This window comes from Lepidochelys kempii, chromosome 12 (genome assembly GCF_965140285.1).
Source record: "Lepidochelys kempii isolate rLepKem1 chromosome 12, rLepKem1.hap1, whole genome shotgun sequence".
Taxonomy (NCBI): Eukaryota; Metazoa; Chordata; order Testudines; family Cheloniidae; genus Lepidochelys; species Lepidochelys kempii.
The window spans coordinates 19232821-19251941 of NC_136391.1; the positions used below are offsets into that span (position 1 = coordinate 19232821).

At 42.4% G+C, this 19121-nt stretch overlaps 1 protein-coding gene across 1 annotated transcript in view; it reads left to right on the plus strand.

Moving 5' to 3' along the window:
• ITFG1 (integrin alpha FG-GAP repeat containing 1) overlaps positions 1-19121 on the plus strand; it is a 212439-nt gene that overhangs the window by 84580 nt on the left and 108738 nt on the right. The window contains exons 9-10 of the mRNA XM_073307742.2: positions 10335-10429; positions 18317-18477. Of these exons, the coding sequence (XP_073163843.1) occupies positions 10335-10429; positions 18317-18477 (256 nt within the window). The remainder of the gene's footprint in view (positions 1-10334; positions 10430-18316; positions 18478-19121) is intronic.

Here is a 19121-nt window from a genome sequence, read left to right on the forward strand (position 1 = left end):
ACTTATTTTTTCCACAGTGCTAGGTAGGTTGGCACAATTGTGGATTATTTTGCTTTCTTGCAAGCGGTAAACTCATGGTGATACAGTGCATGACCCTTGTCTGTTTTTCCTTGTTAAACAGTCTGATCTCATCAACATTGAAAATACCATTGACAATATTATTTGCTTAACAATAACAAAAATCCCTTAACCAAAATTCAGTAGTACAGCAGTCAGCATTTTGCTTTTCCTCATGTTTTTATTGCTAGCACAGACAATAGTGGTACACTTTGTCACAACAGTCAACTATCTGTAGAACATTGGATAGTTTCATGCTGTGCAACCAGGCCTTATGCCATCTGTTTCAACAGTGGCCAGGCTATCTGTTTCAGCATAAACTTTAGCAGAAATTCATGTCCTATATCGGTCTTTTTATGCATGCTTCTCTTCTTTATTTAATTTCCAGTTAACTCTCTGTTCTTTAAAATCTCACCATTTCAGCTATGGCATGACCTTGGCTGTTAGACCCTGTCCTTACTGCCCAGGGAAGTATTGTTTGCCGCTCTCAGTTGAGCAATGGTTAAATGCTGTTCTTGTTATCAAGCTGCTAGCACAGTTTCCTTGGAAAGGTGTAGTCAGGGATTTTAGAGAATCAGAATTGATTTGCTTCTAAAAACAAGAAAGCTGTGGAGTTCTGTAATGCCTGGAGATCCTTGACACAGTCATAAAAGCTCTTTACAGCTGCTTGAGATGTTGTGATTCACATCTCGTATACTTTTTTAGAAGAAAGATTTAAGATAATCAGTAGCCACTAATGACAGGTTTCAGAGTAACAGCAGTGTTAGTCTGTATTCGCAAAAAGAAAAGGAGTACTTGTGGCACCTTAGAGACTAACCAATTTATTTGAGCATGAGTGAGCTATAGCTCACGAAAGCTCATGCTCAAATAAATTGGTTAGTCTCTAAGGTGCCACAAGTACTCCTTTTCTTTTTTCTAATAGCCACTAAGTTAACCTTTATTTTATTTGAATATAAAGCTCAGTACTGTGGGTTGTCTTCCTGACTGCCCATAGGACAATATTTTTCGTGTTTTGAGCACTGTCACAACAGGATTTTTACCTCCTTATTTTATTACTGTTCTTACAATTTTAAAAGGCAAGATCAAGGTGAAAGAGGAAGAAACGAATGTACGAAGTGACAGGGATTAGGAAAACAAGAATGAACCATATACAGAGTAAAACAAAAATGAACTAATGTACATAGTGACAAAGATCCTCCTCTACTTTGGTGGGTCCTGAGCTTATTGGCCGATTTGCTCTCCTCAGAGATTCACAACAGCCCTCAGTTTGGCCACTTTCGTGGCTCAAATCTGCTCTTTTACTTAGATAACCTTGTCACTGGCCAGCATGGGGAAAAGAAAGAACAATCCCCACAGTCTCTGCTGATCCATCAAGTGGGTCGGGGAACAGCCCAGAGACCTTCCCCTCTGGTGGAACCCACAGTTCAGGTCAACTCCTCCTGTGTCTGATCAGGAGTTGGGAGGTTTGGGGGGAACCTGGGCCCGCCCTCTACTCTGGGTTGCAGCCCAAGGCTCTGTGGACTGTTGCTGTTCAGAGTGCCTCCTGTAACAGCTGCACAACAGCTACAACTCCCTGGGCTACTTCCCCATGGCCTCCTCCCTAAACCTTTATCCTCACCACAGGACATTTCTCCTGGTGTCAGATAAAGCTTGTACTCCTCAGTCCTCCAGCAGTGTGCCTTCTCGCTCTCAGCTCCTAGTGCCTCTTGCTCCCAGCTCCTCGCATACACACCACAAACTGAAGTGAGGTCCTTTTTAAACTCAGGTGCCCTGATTAGCTAGCCTGTCCTAATTGATTCTAGCAGTTTCTTCTTAATTGGCTCCAGGTGTCCTACTTAGCCTGCCTGCCTTAATTGGTTCCAGCAAGTTCCTGCCTGTTCTGCAACTGCCTGTTACCTTACCCAGGGAAAAGGGATCTACTTAACCTGGGACTAACATATCTGCCTTCAAACACTCTCCTAGCGCCACCCCTCCCTCTGCCCTGCCAGGGGGCACTCCCCCACCCACCCCCCAAACTTTTGGACCTGGCCCAGTTTCCCCAGAACTCGCCCGCCCGCAGGGGAGCGAAGCTGGGATGGATTTGAGGTGGGGGCGGTTCTCAGGAGGAGCAAGAAGAAGCTGCCTCAATGACGCTGGGGGTGGGAGCCTGGGCTGGCAGCTCTGGTCCCTGTTTCCCCTCGACCGAGCCCGGCAAGCGCATTGCTCCGCTGCCCTGCCTCCAGCAGTGGCTGTGGCCTGGGAGGGAGCCGGGATTGGGCCAGACCCCGGGCGGGGGAACCTGGACCCGCCGCTTCCCAAGATGGGGCCTAACTACGAGGAAAGCACATGTCTTAAGGACCAGCCACTGCAGGGCCCACTGCTCCTGAGGGGACTCGACCTGGACTGGAGGGACTTGGCCGCTAGCCCTTTCCTGTGGGGCAGCGCTGTTTGCAGCCCCACACCACGCTTTGTTTAGCTGTACGGATTTTTTATTTGTATGTGAAATAAAAATGCCTTTAGTGCTTTCCACACACAAAAAAAAACACTCTCCTGTTGCCATCTGGCCTGACCCTGTCATAATATATATATATATATATATATATATGAAAATGCATTAAAAATAACTTCAGTTAAATGGAAATAATAACTCTTCCATACCTATGACTTTCAGAACCAAATGTCTCTTGCATAGTCTTTCTTTCACCCAGGAGAACAACCAGCTTTCCTTCTGGTACTTGGGAGAATTTTTCTTCTCTGACCTCTCTGTAAAGAACTGTAGAGAAAGGTATGTTAGAGTCCTTTGTTGTTTGTGATATGTGAGCAAGGCAGCACGCAACAGAGGCTTTTTTAGCATCTATAGCCACAAGGACAAAGAGAATAGAAGATGCTCAGGGCCAGATTATTTTGCAGTATCTAAGATTCCGATGCAATTATGTTGCACTCAGATTAGAACCTAGCTGCTTACACTTCTCTTAGCGTTTTAGACTGTTAATTTAGTGTATGGGTTTTTTTAAATTTTTCACCATTTTCCAAAAACATTGTTTTCACCTAACATATTTGGAGTAGTTTGTGAGTAGTAATCACTGTCAGGTATTTCAGAAAGGAGTAAATTGAATTCTGACATTAAGGAAGGCAAAAGTAGGATCAAGGTGTAACTGGTCTGAGTACCCAGTTAAAGTAAAAGTAATATGATGACAACTCCAAAAGTTCCTATGGAAGACCTAACTGTGATCCTCTTAACATGTACTCTGGCTCATTGTGTCTGTACTTTATGATATAGGCTTCAATTACGTACTGATTTCCACAAGTCTCCAGCTTTATTGTGGGCACAGGTTGGAAAGCATGTAAAACACCTTTACAGAGTGGCAGGGTTTCTGTGGAACCATGCATCATGTTGGACCAAATTCTCTTTTCTTTTACCATTGTGTAAATCCATTGATATCAAATGACTTACTCTGAATTTACAGTGCAGGATCTGCATCTTCAGTGCACTTGGACAATGTGCAGTGAATGATGTAGGAATCAACATCTTGATCAGTGAAGATAAAAGTAAATACTATAAAAATGTTTGATTCATTATGCAACAGCCCATCCTATGCACTGAAATTAGGCAGGATCCTGCAGAAATTCTAGTGATTGTAATTAAGGATAGTATTAAATGCATACACATAATAATTTCAAATCAGAGACATGTTAGAGCAGAGGTGGGCAAACTATGGCCTGTGGCCACATCTGGCCCCTGGGACCCTCCTGCCCGGTCCCTGAGCTCCCGGCCCAGGAGGCTAGCCCCTGGCCCCTCCACCACTGTTCCCCTTCCCCTGCAGCCTCAGCTCACTACGCTGCTGGCACAATGCTCTGGGCGATGGGGCTGCGAGCTCCTGGGGAGCGCAGCTGCAGAGTCCGGCGTGACCCGGTGCTCTGTGCTGTGCGGTGGCGTGGCTGGCTCCAGCTGGGCCGCACCACCAGCCACCAGTGCTCTAGGCAGCGTGGTAAGGGGGCAGGGAGCAGGTGTGATTGGAGAGAGGGCAGAGGAGTTGGGGGTGGTGGTCAGGGGGTGGGGCAGTCAGAGGGTGGGGAATGGGGGTTGAATGGGGGCAGGGGTCCCGGGTGGGGGCAGTCAGGAAGGAGCCAGGGATGGATGGGGAGGCAGGGGGCAGTCGGGGCAGGGATTCTGGGGGCGGTCAGGGGCAGGGAATGAGGGAGCGTGGATAGGGCTGCAGTCTTGGTGCAGGGGCCGTCGGGGTGAGAAGCAGGGAGGCAGGAGCCAGGCCACGCCTGGCTGTTTTGCGGAGGCACAGCCTCCCCTAACTGGCCCTCCAAACAATTTCCGAAACCTGATGCAGCCCTCAAGCCAAAAAGTTTGCCCACCCCTGGGTTAGAGGTATATCATTTAAACACTAGTTCTTATACTGTAATCAGTAAAATAAAGTCAGTGAGTATATTCTCATTTCAAATGCTGACACACCAACGTTAAGTTTGGAATCAGTTACAAATAAAAGACAGTAGATGACTTTGTAATTTTGTTTATTTTACACGGCCTGCTGCACAAACTCCTGTCTAGATTAGAAATAATTGTTTACATAAAATTTATAACATGTATGGGGTAGATCATCATGTTCATGAAGAATGGAAGCTGTTACCCGATGAAGCTGACAGGGTTGCAGTTTTTTGACAAAGGGTTTATGTCAGTGCTGGATGATTATCATTTGCTACAGCTTTGAGGGGGAAAGAAATTAACAAAGCTGCAGCAGCAATTTCTTTGCTGTTCAAGCTGAAACCACACAGATCCTAGTGTCACCATTATAATTCAGATAACAGGACTATGCCAAGGTGAAGATGTGTAATTTACTGAAAAGCTAGATGCCAGCAGAGCAGTGAATCTCATAAAGTGACTGGGAGGTCTCTTTGGAAAACCACTTGCTATGTGATTTTGTTTTAGAGTATGATATGTTTAGGCTACAATAATATTGTGTTTTGTTTTTTTATAGTAGATTATAACTTTCCTTTAGTAACTGTAATGTTTATAATCTAACTTCAAACATTTATTATTATCCCCTCAAGTCTGACTTTAGGATAAATTGAAAAGATTTGAGCCATTTAAGTGAAAGTGTTTATATTTATAATTAATTAGAAAACTTCATCTGCAAGTAATTTTTCTGATAGAACTATTGTCATTACATGTTTAAAGCTATGTTCCCAATAATTATTTTCTAGACAGTACACACTTTGAGTCACAGTGCTTAGAGATCAGATTGATAAAATGATTTAATAAATGTACCTGCTATTTGCAGAGATGGGCAGGTTATTATAAAAATATCTTTTCATCCATGAAGTTTGTTTTTGGAAATGGGATGCATAAAAGCTAGTGAATAATTTTGAATTTTTCTCAAATTGTTCCTGGGTTTCATAAGGTCTGTGTAATATATTTTTATAAAATTTGAGATAAGTATGCATTTTACAATTCATATGTATGTGTTGCCATTCTTTTCTGCAAAACTTTATCTGTATTGATGATTTGAATCTCAACACTAAGGATCAAAATTGTACCATGGGTTGGGGGACGGTATTGTGAAGGGCTAAGACTGGTCTTTCACATGCATGTTAAAATGTCAACTGTGTTAGGAGAGGATAGTGGCCAGAGTGTAGTGGATTTCAAACCCAGAAAATGTTTAGGTTGTGGTTACGACTCCAAACTGAATTAAGGCTACAACTCAGATTAATTCGAAGTTTCCTCAATTTTGGATTGAAATCTCATTGGATGAAATTTTCACCAGATCCAAACTGGAATCACTTTCAAATTTTAATCTGGCACACAACCAAAATGTATCAGCGGATGGTTCACAGTCCCCCAAACCAAAAAAAATTGAAGGGATCAAAAACTGAGATTCTAGTTTTGGCTAAAAAGAAAAGGAGTGCTAGTGTCTAGTAATAATTAAAAATTTGTGTTCTGACAGTTAAAAACATTTTTCTAGTTTCCTTTTATCCATTAGTTATTTTAATTCAAGGAACATGTAGAACACACTACACTGTTGGTTCAATTTACATGGACTTGAATCTATATGAAAGCAAGCTAAAGTTTACATTGAGTGGCCTATAGATTGTTGCACATATAGTTAATCTTGTCCATGTAAAAACATGTTTTATTTGATTTGGGGGGAAGTGGGAGGGTTGGATTTATTTTGTTTTGGGATGGTCTTTTTGTATGCGTACATTTTGTATTTTAGTGATGTGTTGGGTTTTTGGGTTGTTACTTTTTGGTATTTTTCCCCCCATGCATAAGTGGCATTTGGGGAAAATTGATCCAAATTAACATTAACAGCCGTTGTGGGATGTTTTTGTTCTGCTTTGCTTTCTCCTAGAATGGTAAAACCTCATCATACATCCTCTCCAGATCCTGTACACAAGCAAACTCCTGTCTGCAGAAAATTGTACTTTTCTCAGAATTTTCCCTTTAACAAAACCACTCCCAGTGGAATTTTCCTTTTATGCTTCAAATTAAAAATTTTTTGGAGTATCCGAACGTCCTTTTTCCATGTTCTGTTTGGTAATTGTGGGATTCTGGACATAAAATCTTATTTAGTTTGTTATGCTTATTAGTTTAAAATGACAGATGAAGCAGTCATCTGAAATAATGATTGTGCGCCTGAATTAAAACAAATTGGGATTTTGTAAGGGGATTTTGTAATTTCATCAGGACAAAGAAAGATTTAGGGCAGATCCACAACCTTTTCCCAAGGGTAATTGTGAACTGGTATAAAATGCTTCAACAGAAGGTATACCTGGGAGCCATCAGGCCTCCATGGGTTGACAAGGCCAGAAGATGTGTGAATTAGGAGGTGGCTAAATTTGCACATGATCAGGGAGGATCAGTGGTTACACACTCAAAATATATTTAGTGCCTCAAGTTATTCAGGGAAGATGGGGTGGTACTTCTGTCTGATCGGGGAGTGAATATATTTTTGGCTGATGCTGAGGAGAGAATTGCTAACTAGATGGAAACCCGGCTTGGGGTGGCGGAAGGCAGCCATGCTAATTGCTGGCACCTCCTGGTGGCTGGTGGGGTGACTGTTCCCAGATAAACTGTAATTAGAAGTAGACTTAGAGAGTTGCTTTCCCCTAAGGAAGTTGGGGGGATGAGGTTGGAGCTCTCAGTGTGTGGAACAGCTCCAAACTCATATGAGAGGATGACAGCGGGGTTGCAGCAACAGCCTTGACCCAGTGTGAAGTGGTGCTGACAGCAGCCCTCTGACAAGGAGGGCTACACATAAGAGTTACTGCCAGATAGTTTTCAGGTGAGTTAAGTGAATAAAATTTCAGCCTAGTTAAACCACATCCCTGGTGTCTTGTCTTTCTGCACATCCAGGACAATCCTTTTGCTATACTTTGCAGATCTCCATTTACTTATCTGAAAACGTAAATATAAACCTTTCGTGCATGATTAAAATGTGGTGCTGGTGAGGCTTAAATGTAAATAAATCAACCCCAAACTGCCATTCTGTTAACAAATGTTTTCTTAATATAAAGTAATTTTCCTGCTAAAAATCTTAATTACATAATGGAAAGGCTGCAGTACTGTCTACCATTTGTATCTATACATCTTTAAGATGTAAAGGCTAAATAAAAGAGATGTAGTTAAACTAGTGGAATTGTTATTTTCATGCCTGTTAAATTAGATCTGCAGTAATACTGATTTATGGTCAGTGAAATAGCTAAATTCTGTTTTAAAGTTTTAACATTGTGAGATTTATCAGGCTTCAGTTTTTAGATAATTTTTTAGTATTTCACAGGTGTTTTACTATATGCTTTAAGTTTCTATTTGGATAGAACTAGGGCATCTGGAAGTCAGTAATCTTTTCAAGATAAACAGAAAGCATTTGTCTAAATGAATTAGGTTGTGTATTGAGATGAGTTCTGTTAGTTGGATATTCATGCTCCGTGGTCTTACAGCTCATTCTGCCAGGTCTAAGGAAGTATCAGTGGTATGCCTCTATAATGTTTCTATCTTGTAAGTCTGCAAGATAGCTATCTGGAGTTCTGTACACATATTTACTTGCTCACCTCAATTTAGCATCTCGATCTCATGGTAACTTTCATAGGGCAGTTATATAATCCTCATTTCAATATGTAAAATAGGGATAATTTTACTTTTGAGTACTTGGAAATGTATGGGACAAATGTGCTAAAAGTGACATTCTTGAAGAATTGTGAACTATGTGAATTCAGACTTGCCTTGTGCAAGAAGCCAAGAGCAGCTGTCTGTTGTAATGACGTAACTTGAGTACTGTTTTTTTTTTTTTTACCCATGTAGGTGTCTATATATACAAACTTTTGCATGTCTGTCTATCCAGTGCTCCACTCACAGCACAAATCACTTCAAAAATGAAATGCATTGTTTGTGGAGATGGACTGCTGTAAAAACTAGTCATTCTCAAAGGCAAACTATGAGGACAATAAAAAACAAGGAGTACTTGTGGCACCTTAGAGACCAACAAATTTATTTGGGCATAAGCTTTCATGAGCTATGTCAAGGTTCCTCCCCCACTCTGAACTCTAGGGTACAGATGTGGGGACCTGCATGAAAAACCTCTTAAGCTTATCTTTACCAGCTTAGGTCAAAACTTCCCCAAGGTACAAAATATTCCACCCTTTCTCCTTGGATTGGCCTCTACCACCACCAAACTAATACTGGTTACTGGGGAAGAGCTGTTTGGACACGTCTTTCCCCCCAAAATACTTCCCAAAACCTTGCACCCCACTTTCTGGACAAGGTTTGGTAAAAAGCCTCACCAATTTGCCTAGGTGACTACAGACCCAGACCCTTGGATCTTAAGAACAATGAACAATCCTCCCAACACTTGCACCCCCCCTTTCCTGGGAAATGTTGGATAAAAAACCTCACCAATTTGCATAGGTGACCACAGACCCAAACCCTTGGATCTGAGAACAATGAAAAAGCATTCAGTTTTCTTACAAGAAGACTTTTAATAAAAATAGAAGTAAATAGAAATAAAGAAATCCCCCCTGTAAAATCAGGATGGTAGATACCTTACAGGGTAATTAGATTCAAAACATAGAGAACTCCTCTAGGCAAAACCTTAAGTTACAAAAAAGATACACAGACAGAAATAGTTATTCTATTCAGCACAGTTCTTTTCTCAGCCATTTAAAGAAATCATAATCTAACACGTACGTAGCTAGATTACTTACTAAAAGTTCTAAGACTCCATTCCTGGTCTATCCCCAGCAAAGACAGAATATAGACAGACCCACAGACCCTTTGTTTCTCTCCCTCCTCCCAGCTTTTGAAAGTATCTTGTCTCCTCATTGGTCATTTTGGTCAGGTGCCAGCGAGGTTACCTTTAGCTTCTTAACCCTTTACAGGTGAGAGGAGCTTTCCCCTGGCCAGGAGGGATTTCAAAGGGGTTTACCCTTCCCTTTATATTTATGACAGGCTAAAACCCACTTCATCAGATGCATGCAGTGGAAAATGCAGTAGGAAGAGATAGATAGATAGATATACGCATGAAAAAAATGGGTGTTGCCATACCAACTGTAATCAGACTAATCAATTAAGGTGGGCTATTATCAGCAGGAGAAAAAAACCTTTCGTAGTGATAATCAGGTGGCCGATTTCAAACAGTTGACAAGAAGGTGTGAGTAATAGTAGGGGGAAAATTAGCATGGAGAAATAGTTTTTTACTTTATGTAATGACCCATCCACTCCCAGTCTTCATTCAAGCCTAATTTAATGGTGTCTAGTTTGCAAATTAATTCCAATTGTGCAGTTTCTCGCTGGAGTCTGGTTTTGAAGTTTTTTTTTGTTGGAGAATTGCCAGTTTTAGGTATGAAATTGAGTGACCAGAGAGCTTGAAGTGTTTTCTGACTGGTTTTTGAATGTTATAATTCTTCATGTCTGATTTGTGTCCATTTATTCTTTTGCGTAGAGATTGTCTGGTTTGGCCAATGTCAGTTACTCTTTTTTCCTTCTGTTGAAATGTATTTTTACATTTAAGATTTGAAATGGGAACTTTTCTGCATAATGGATCAAAATTAATATTTCTTTAACAAAGAGAAATGCACTTGCAGCTTCAAACAAAAGTCAAACTACATGACATGTTGACAAGATTAAGTATTTCAAAAATTCTAATTGTTCTTGACACTTGTCTAATCTTTATATTTTATCAAGATTTATACAGGCTATTCTGTATGCACAGTTAATTTAATGTTCTTCTAGAAGAACATTTGGTTTTGCAAATATTAATGAGCTGATAAAGTTGTTTTTTCTCTTTTTTTGGCAGATGGGGATGGGCAAACTGAGCATTTACTGCCAGCCTGTGCTGATGTAATTTGTCAAAAAAGTGCCATCTACTTATCTAAACCAGGACTGAATCAGGTATTCTGAGCTTCCATTTGCAGAGACAAAGTTGAATACCATGTTTAATGTAGGGAATAAGAAAAACAACCCAGAAGAACTCCAAAACAAATTTCCTGCAACATTAGCTTGTAATGAAGGGAAGAAATGTTTTTTCTTTAATAATTGGTTAGAAGTTGTGTTCTTGATAGAATACAATCTATAGATCTTTAAAGGGAGAAGAAAAACTATTTACCAAGGACATCGTTATTTCTTAGTGAAAAGAAAAAATACTTGAAAAAAATATTATTGATACCATTAATAAAATGATGAGGCCTTCTGCATGTTCTTGTCCATGGGTAGATGGGGCAATTAACAAAGCTTTTGTCTTATAATGGCCCACTTAATTTATGTTAGTCCTCCTGGATGGGCTGGGGGGGAGGGGCGGGACGATTCCTGTGCCTGGGTTCACAACATCAGAACAAATGTTTTCAAAGTTATAAAGCAAAACTTACATATTTCCTTTTGCATGGAATACAGACATTAAAGTGAGATTAATGAATGCAGCAACTTACAAAATTTCAGTCTAAATACATTCTTATAAGACTAATACTTATTTTGTACAAAACTAACATACAGGGGAGCTCGTTTGGTTTCCATCTATGAGTCTGTCACTTCTTAGCTAATGCCTAGAGCCTTGGCCAGAGGTGGCACTTGGTTTACCAGTATCCTACCACCCACTCAAAATGATGCCTGAAATGAGCAATGTAGTAGCATTGGTGCCTTTTAAAGACCAGTTTTTGGTTGAAAAATTGGAAAATTCAGGCTGCATTCATCAAATGAGTATTTAATGACCTATGCTCATTAAATAAGTGAGTTGTTTTAATGTAAAATATTCATTAGCATAGATTATATAGAAAAGAATGAAATATTTGAGGTATCCTGTTTAAATAAACTGTTTTTAAAGGATATGTCAATTTTTACATTTATCACAAGTAGCAAAATATTTGGGGCTAAATTTTCACAATGTTTTGCACCCTTTACACATCTGAACAATGGCTTTTAATCATAGACATGCATTTTTACACTGATGCACCCCCTGCAATTCTGCAATAACATTTTTGAGATGAGGTGACCAACTCTGTACCTAAGTCCCATTATCAAAAGTGATTTGGGCTCTTAGGAGCCAAAGTCTTACTGAAAGTCAAGGAGATTTAGGGTCCTAAGTCACTTTTGGAATTGGGATTTAGGTGCCAAAGTATAGCTGTTTGGAAAATGTGCGTTTGTTGAACCTGAAATTTCTTACAAAAGCCAGTCAGGTTCAACAAACTTTCCTGGTTCCCTGGCAGCTCAACAGGGGATCCTGGCCATGTGAACTGCGCTGGAGACGCAGACCCAGGCTTCCAGGGTTTGCAGTTCTGGACTAGCCCCGCCCCATGCCAGGGCTTTTGTGCAGGCCGGACCCTGATAATTCCAGAAACCCTAGGAGGCCTGGCTCTTGGAACCTCAATGCCTGTCTCTATGGTGCCTGGAAGCAGGGAGCCTAGAAACCTGGGGAACACTCAGAGCTTCCAGGATTACTATCATGGATCTGGGAGTCTGGAGGTCCTGAGATGGGTTTCCAGGGCTAGGGACCCCAAGGCTTCCAGTCTCCTGGATCAGCTGGCTCGCTGTGTTATTTGCCTAGGTAGCTAATAGCAGTGGTCAAATTGGCAAGAATGTCAATTTCGGTCAGCAGCTCCTACCCTGGGGAATATATTTTGGTCCAGAAACACTGTTTCCAAAATGAATTTTTGAAGCGATTCCAGGTCATGAAAATTTTCAAATATTTTGTTGAGTTCTAAAACAGATCAACCAACCGACAAACTCAAATTTCTTACAAAACAGAAATCCTGTGTTTCAGTAGCTCTACTCTTAAGTCACAAAGACACCTTTTGAAATTGTACCCTAGGTGAGTTTTATTTTTTAATTATGTAAAGTGGTCTTGAAAACTGAGATAACAAAAAAATGTGGTTGGAATTTTTATTATTTTCAAATCTTTCTGTTCAGTTTTGTCATCTAGCTTAGATATTTTGCCATTAATAGTTGCTCATAAATAGGAAAACAGAGCATCCCTTATAAGTAAATCCATTTTCTTTCTTAGAATAAACAACTGTCCTGTTTACTCCTTTAAAAATATATATATACACACTTAGAGTTTGAGAGTTAAATTTTATGCATTGCCTAGAATAAATTAAACTAAAGCATGTAAATACATTGTATAAAATACAGGACTTAAAATGTTTGAATATTTAATTGTTTTAGGATAATATGGTGCCAATGATGCCATATGATGGAAATTAACAAAGGAATTGAAGAAATAAGTCTCTTTTATTATCTGTCTCATAATATTTTGTGTTTTATTTTGTTTTTAAGGCACACTTATTCCTCTTTGGAGGCCTTCTATTTTTTTTCTACATTGTAAACAGAAGTCATAGAATCGGAAGATTTTCAGTAGCACTGTAATGTCCTCATTACATCCATCAATCTGCATGTCAGTTTTACAGTAATAAAATAATCACCAAAACCCCTTAGACCATTTTCTGCTAAAATAGCAAATAATGAGACTAATGATAATCTGCTGTGTCATCACTGGCAGAAGAAAACAATAGGCTAATTTTATTGACTCATATAAAAGTACTTTAAATGTGTTCGGTAATTTAGAATATATGCACCCCATGGAATCAGAGCCTGCAGTTTATAAGGCTACTGTTTATGAAATAATATTCCTGTGAGGGTGAAAACAGAATAATAATTCATATTTCCTCCCAGCAATTTCTTTTCAATGAGGTGCTATAATGAGTATACATGGGTTAGTTTCTCTAAAATCACTTCAGATATGTGAAAATTTATATGATAGGTCTTTCACAGGTATGGAAACTTGTGTTTTGGCCATAAAGGTTGTATGAGTGAATGATGCCATGTGAAGTAAAACTTGTATTCATTGTTCTGACTCGACCAGTGGTTTTTTAAGATACTATTTTGCACCATAGTTCCTGGATATTTTCTGTCTGACAAATTAATGTTCGGGAATCTGTTATTACTTTGGTGTACGCATGTAATGCCCTTAAGATTGACACCTTCTGTTTCTCATTTTCAGATTCTTTGTCCTAGACTTTTCAAAAGTCAATCTGCTTACAATAACCAAAAAATATTTATCAAAACAAATGGGTATATGGATGCAAAACAATTTTTGAAAAACAGAACAGAGGAATCTACTTATTGATTTCTATTTTAATTTTTGACCCTTTTATTTAGGCAATCATAAATAGTTTTGTATATCTTCATGATAGTGCAAATTTGGTAAATAGCATGTGCAAACATTTTCTATTCAGAAACAATAACAAAACAGTATTTCAGACCATGGGTCTAATCCTTAAGCCTTCTTGAGTTGTGCTCATGCAAGACAAAAACATCTGTCCCATTTATGCTTCCTCCTAGTCTTAGAACTCATTTGGCTCCAGTGGAAATTTGAAAAATTTTAGGACTGCTGAAATTTGTGTCTGTCTGACTACAGCCCCAAGGAAGCATTCCAGCATCCAGGGATAAATGGCATGCAACAGAACTCCTGTTACACTTCCTTCTCTCAGCCACACTTCGAGCACAATCTCTACAGCAGTGGTCACCAACCTGTCAATCGCAAACGACTGGTCAATCCTGGAGCCTCTGCCAGTCGATCGCAATCTCTTGGCTGCTAAAAGTCCGGCGTCTCAGTGGAACTCAGGCAGGCTGTCTGCCTGCCCTGGCCCCACGCCTCTTTGCGTGCTGCCCCCGTCCCCAGCACCATCCCCGCAGCTCCCACTAGCCAGGAACCTGCCAATGGGAGCTGCAGGGGTGGCACTTGTGGGCAAGGGCAGCGCATGGAGACCCGTTGCCCTCTCTCCTCCAGGGGCCGCAGAGACGTGTCAGCACCCAGCTGTTTCTGGGAGCGGCCTGGGGTCAGGGCAGGCAGGCAGAGTCTGCATTTCACACCCCACTCCTGCACTCCAGCCCGGAGCCCCCTCCTGCACCCAAACTCCCTTCTAGAGCCCTCACCCCCTCCTGCACCCCAATCCCCTGCACCAGCCCGGAGCCCCCTCCTGCACCAAACTCCCTCCCAGAGCCCACATTCCTCACCCTCTCCTGAACCCCAAACTCTGCAGCCTGGAGCCCCCTCCTGTACTCAAACGGCCTCCCAGAGCTTTCACTCCTGCACCCCAATCCCCTGCCCCAGGCTCAGCCAATGCACACCCCACAGCTGAGAATGTTACACTGACTTGTGATAATCCCTAAATGATTTTGTATTTATAAACCACAAATGATACCAATAAACAGTAAAACTCATGAAATGTCCAGTGAATTCTATGAGATTAGGTGCAGTGTGACCATATGACCCATGCACCGAAACTCTCCCTCCCAGAGCTGGCACCCCTCACTCCTGCACCCCAACCCCCTGCCCCAGGCTCAGCCTGGAGCCCCCTCCCACACTCAGAACCCTTCGTCCCCAGCCCAGAGCCTGCACCCTCTCCCACATCCCAGTCCCCTGCCCCAGCCCGGTGAAAGGAGTGAGGGTGGGGGAGAGCGAGCGATGAAGGGAGGGAGGAATGGAGTGAGTGGTGTGGGGCCTCGGGGAAGGGGCAGGGTAGATCCTGTGTTGATCGTACATTCAAAAAATGATCTTGTGCGTAAAAAAGTTGGAGACCACTGATCTGCAGCATGCGCTGAAAGAGTGAAGTGATGATGAGTCAACTATACTGTACAGGCTTTATAGTACCTGGGATTCCCCAACACTAGGGCAATTTTCAGTTGATAAGACCAGTCCCTTTGAGTTTCTGGGATGTTGTAAAAGGGCAAAGTGGGGGACCAGGTTCTGGCCCTATATTTTAAGAGCAACTATCTAATTGATGGCCTTCAGCCATACTGCTCTTTTGTGCACTTGTCTCATCATGATTTACCAGATTAGGAAAGTCAGGATGAGAGATCTTTAAGAAACACCTACGGGCTACAGGAAGTGGTGTTAAGGCTCCCTTAGGGTGGTATTCTTCTGTTCTGCTGGAAGTGCTATCTTTCAAGTGAAGTGTAAAATGACTTATGAAGATTAAAGATCCCATGGAACTTTTCACTAGAGTATGGTTGTTTACCATGGTGACATGGCTTCATACCAGATAGTGGAATTATATTTCTTCTTCAAGTACTTGCCCACGTCAATTCCATTCTGGGTTTGTGCGCACTCATGTGCACAGTAATGGGAAATTTTTTGCCTTAGTGGTATCTGTAGGGTCAGCTGTGGTGCCCCCTTGAGTGCTGCGGTTATGCTTCGGTATATTAGGTACTATCGGCCCTACACCCTCTCAGTTCCTTCTTACCACCCATGATGGTTGGTAGGAGCACCTTGTCTTGCATTGCAAGTGCGTTAGCAGTTCTTACAGCCCATTGTTCTGTCTCCTTTTTATTTAGTTTAGTTAGACCATTACGTTAAGTGTTAGTGTAGTTTAGTAGTTAGCGTCCCGGCTGGGACTTCATCTCGGAGTGGGGCATGCCCCGTTCCCCAGGCTTTAAGTCATGCTCATCGTGTAGCAGGTTGATGTCCATTAGGCAACCCCCCGATAGCTTTTTAAAGTGTTTGGGGGAGTCCCATAGAAAAGACAAGTGCAGGATCTGCAAAAGCTTTCGCCCTCAAACTGAAAAGGAGCGGGCTATCTGCTTGAGGGTCGTCCTCATGGAGGATGCACTTCTTCCTGCCTCAGAGCCCTCCCCAGTGGACTCCATGCCAAGCAAGGGTGGTTGCCTCTGCGGTGGCCATGAGGCACAGCTCCTGGCTACAGTCCTCTGCGCTGTCCCAGGAGATGCAGACCACCCTGCAGGACCTCCAGTTTGAGGGAACAGGGCTCTTCTTTGAGTTAACTAATGTATGGCTCCATGGCCTTAAAGACTCCCATGCCACCTTCAACAAGCTAGGAATCTGTTCTGTCCTCCACCTCCTCTGCCGAAATCCTGGTATGTCTCCCAAACAAGCACCTACAGAAAAAAGGACAGAGACAAGGGGTTTAAGTGGCAGCACCCTTCGTCTTCCCGTTCCTCTGCCCAGTCTGGTCCTTCCAGAAGCCAAGGTAGCCAGAAGCAGGCATTTTGAGGGTGTGCCGAGGATGGCGCCCCAGTCACTTTCCAGGATCCACCTTACTCTTTCCTCAGCCACCTGCGCCCCTTCCTGTCAGCCTGGTCGCTGCTGACCTCGGACCATTGGGTGCTTGACATAATATTTTCAGGTTACATCCTGCAGTGCGGCCTGGCTCCAGGCGCAGCACAGACAGGAAGGCCCAGACCCAGGTGAGGCCGGGGTTCTCTCCCCCGGCCTGATCCTTGTTCCGGCCTGGGCCAGCTGGGGCCAAGGAATGGGCACCTATCCTGCAGCCCTAGCCCCGGAGCTAACATGGCGGGGAGAGGTGCCTCTCCTCCCCAGCCCAGGTGCTGCTGCAGGGAGAAAGAACTGGGGGGAGTCCTCTCCCTGCCATATCCCCGGAGCACCCTCCTCACCCCAAACTCTTCATCCCTAGCCCCACCCCAGAGCCCAGCCAGAATCCTCACACCTCTGTACCCCAACCCTCTGCCTGAGCCCCTCATCCCTGGCCCCACCCCAGAGCCTGCACCCTCAGCCGGAGCCTTCACACCCCCTACAAGCCAACCCTCTTCCCCAGCCCTAAATCTTCTGCCACACTCCAAAACCCTCGGCCCCACGCTTATCATATGAATTTTGTTATGTGCACACACATCACTTCCATATTGGTGCACATAACAAAATTCATTCCGCACATACACTGCTCTGAACCGCCCTATACAGTCTTTTACAAGGACAAGGTCCAGCTGCAGCCACTCTGGCCTTCCTGCCCAAGGTGGTCTCATAGTTTCATACTGGCCAAGACATTTATTTATGTGTCTTTTTTCCTAAGCCACATAAGTCAGAGGAGGCGAATTGGCTGTATTCCCTAGGCATCAGAGGGGCGCTAGCCTTCTACATTGAAAGGACCAAGCCATTCCGCAAATCAACATAATTATTCGTTGCGATGGCCAGCAGGATGAAAGGTCGTCCAGTGTATGCTCAAAGAATTTCTTCTTAAATCACTGCCTGCATTTACTGGATCAGGCAAAGGTGCCACCTCCGGCAATCGTAACCGCCCATTGAACAAAGGTACAAGACTCTTTGCAGCTTCCCTAGCCCAAGTGCTGATCCAGGACATCTGTAGAGTGGCCACCTGATTGTCCATCCATACATTCACGTCCCATTACGCATTTACCCAGCATGCCTGGGACAATGCTGGCTTTGATAGAGCAACGTTACAAGCCGCAAGACTGTGAACTACAAGCCCACTTCCGAGGATACTGCTTGTGAGTCACATAGAATGGAATCAACACGAGCAAGTACTCAAACATGAAAAAACAGTTACCAACTTTTCGTAACTGTTCTTCGAGATGTTTTGCTCATGTCCATTCCATTACCCACCCACCTGCCCTCTGTTGGAGTTGCCGGCAAGAAGAAACTGAGAGGGCGTAGGGCCGGTCGCGCCTAATATACCAGTGCATAAGTGCGTCACTCAAGGGGTGCCACAGCCAAACCTATGGATACCACTAAGGCAAAAAATCTCTGATGATTGTGCACGTGGGTGCTCACACACCTAGATGGCACACACCTACCTCATAGGGCTGAACAGCTACCTTGTTCCACTACAGAGGCAGATAAAATAATCCCTATGTATTAATTACCTCCGTCACAGGAATGTTCAGAGTTTTGAATTCCTTGGTGAAAAGAGCTGCAGAACAGTAGTAGATGTGAAATGATGATCTCTTTAATAGCATCAGATACTTTTAGCAAATAAAACGTACACCTCTAACTCCAGTTATTTGTTGCTTTTTCAGTGGATACCAGTGTTGCAGGACTTCAGAAATAAGGATGCAGTCTGGGGTTTTGTGCCGTATGAAAACAATCAATCCTCAGTTCCAATTACTCTTCACATTGGAGATTACAATATGGATGGCTACCCAGATGCTCTTGCCATACTAAGGAATACTTCTGGAAGGTACAGTATGTATGAAGCTAAAAGTAAAAACACTATCAAAACATATATCCAAATATCAGTTCATGCAATTTTAAGAATTACACCATTGATTAGAATAATGTGTATGAAATTTTTAGTGTTAGATTACCTCACTCTTCTTCATAAAATGAATAGTTAATTTTATATTTACTAAGCATTTTCCTTCTTAAAAGGTTTACATTTTGCATGAAAATTGTAAAATACATCATAGCATAGGGCCAGATTGTGGCTCAACATGCCCAACTGCACAGGGAAGTTAAGAGGGGAAAAAGGACTTCTTGCTTCAGTGTTCTAGATCACCAGATCATCTTGTATTTTGGGGAAGCAATTGATTTAGAGGCATCTGTTATATTGCCAATAGTTGTGTATGTTCCAAGCTTAATTAAAGTTAATAGAGGGGCTCTCAAATGCAATACAATTATTTTTTGTTTAATAGGGAAGATAATTCTGTGTAGGGGGTAACTGGGAAACTCTGGGAGTGTGAATTTATTTATTTATTTGTGAATATCTTCAAGTTTTTTTCTTGAACTTGCACTGCTTCAGTCTGATGAATTGCTCACATTGGAGTCTCCTTCACCTGCCTTATCCTCAGTTCTCAGTGAGCACCTGAACAGTGATTTAAATAG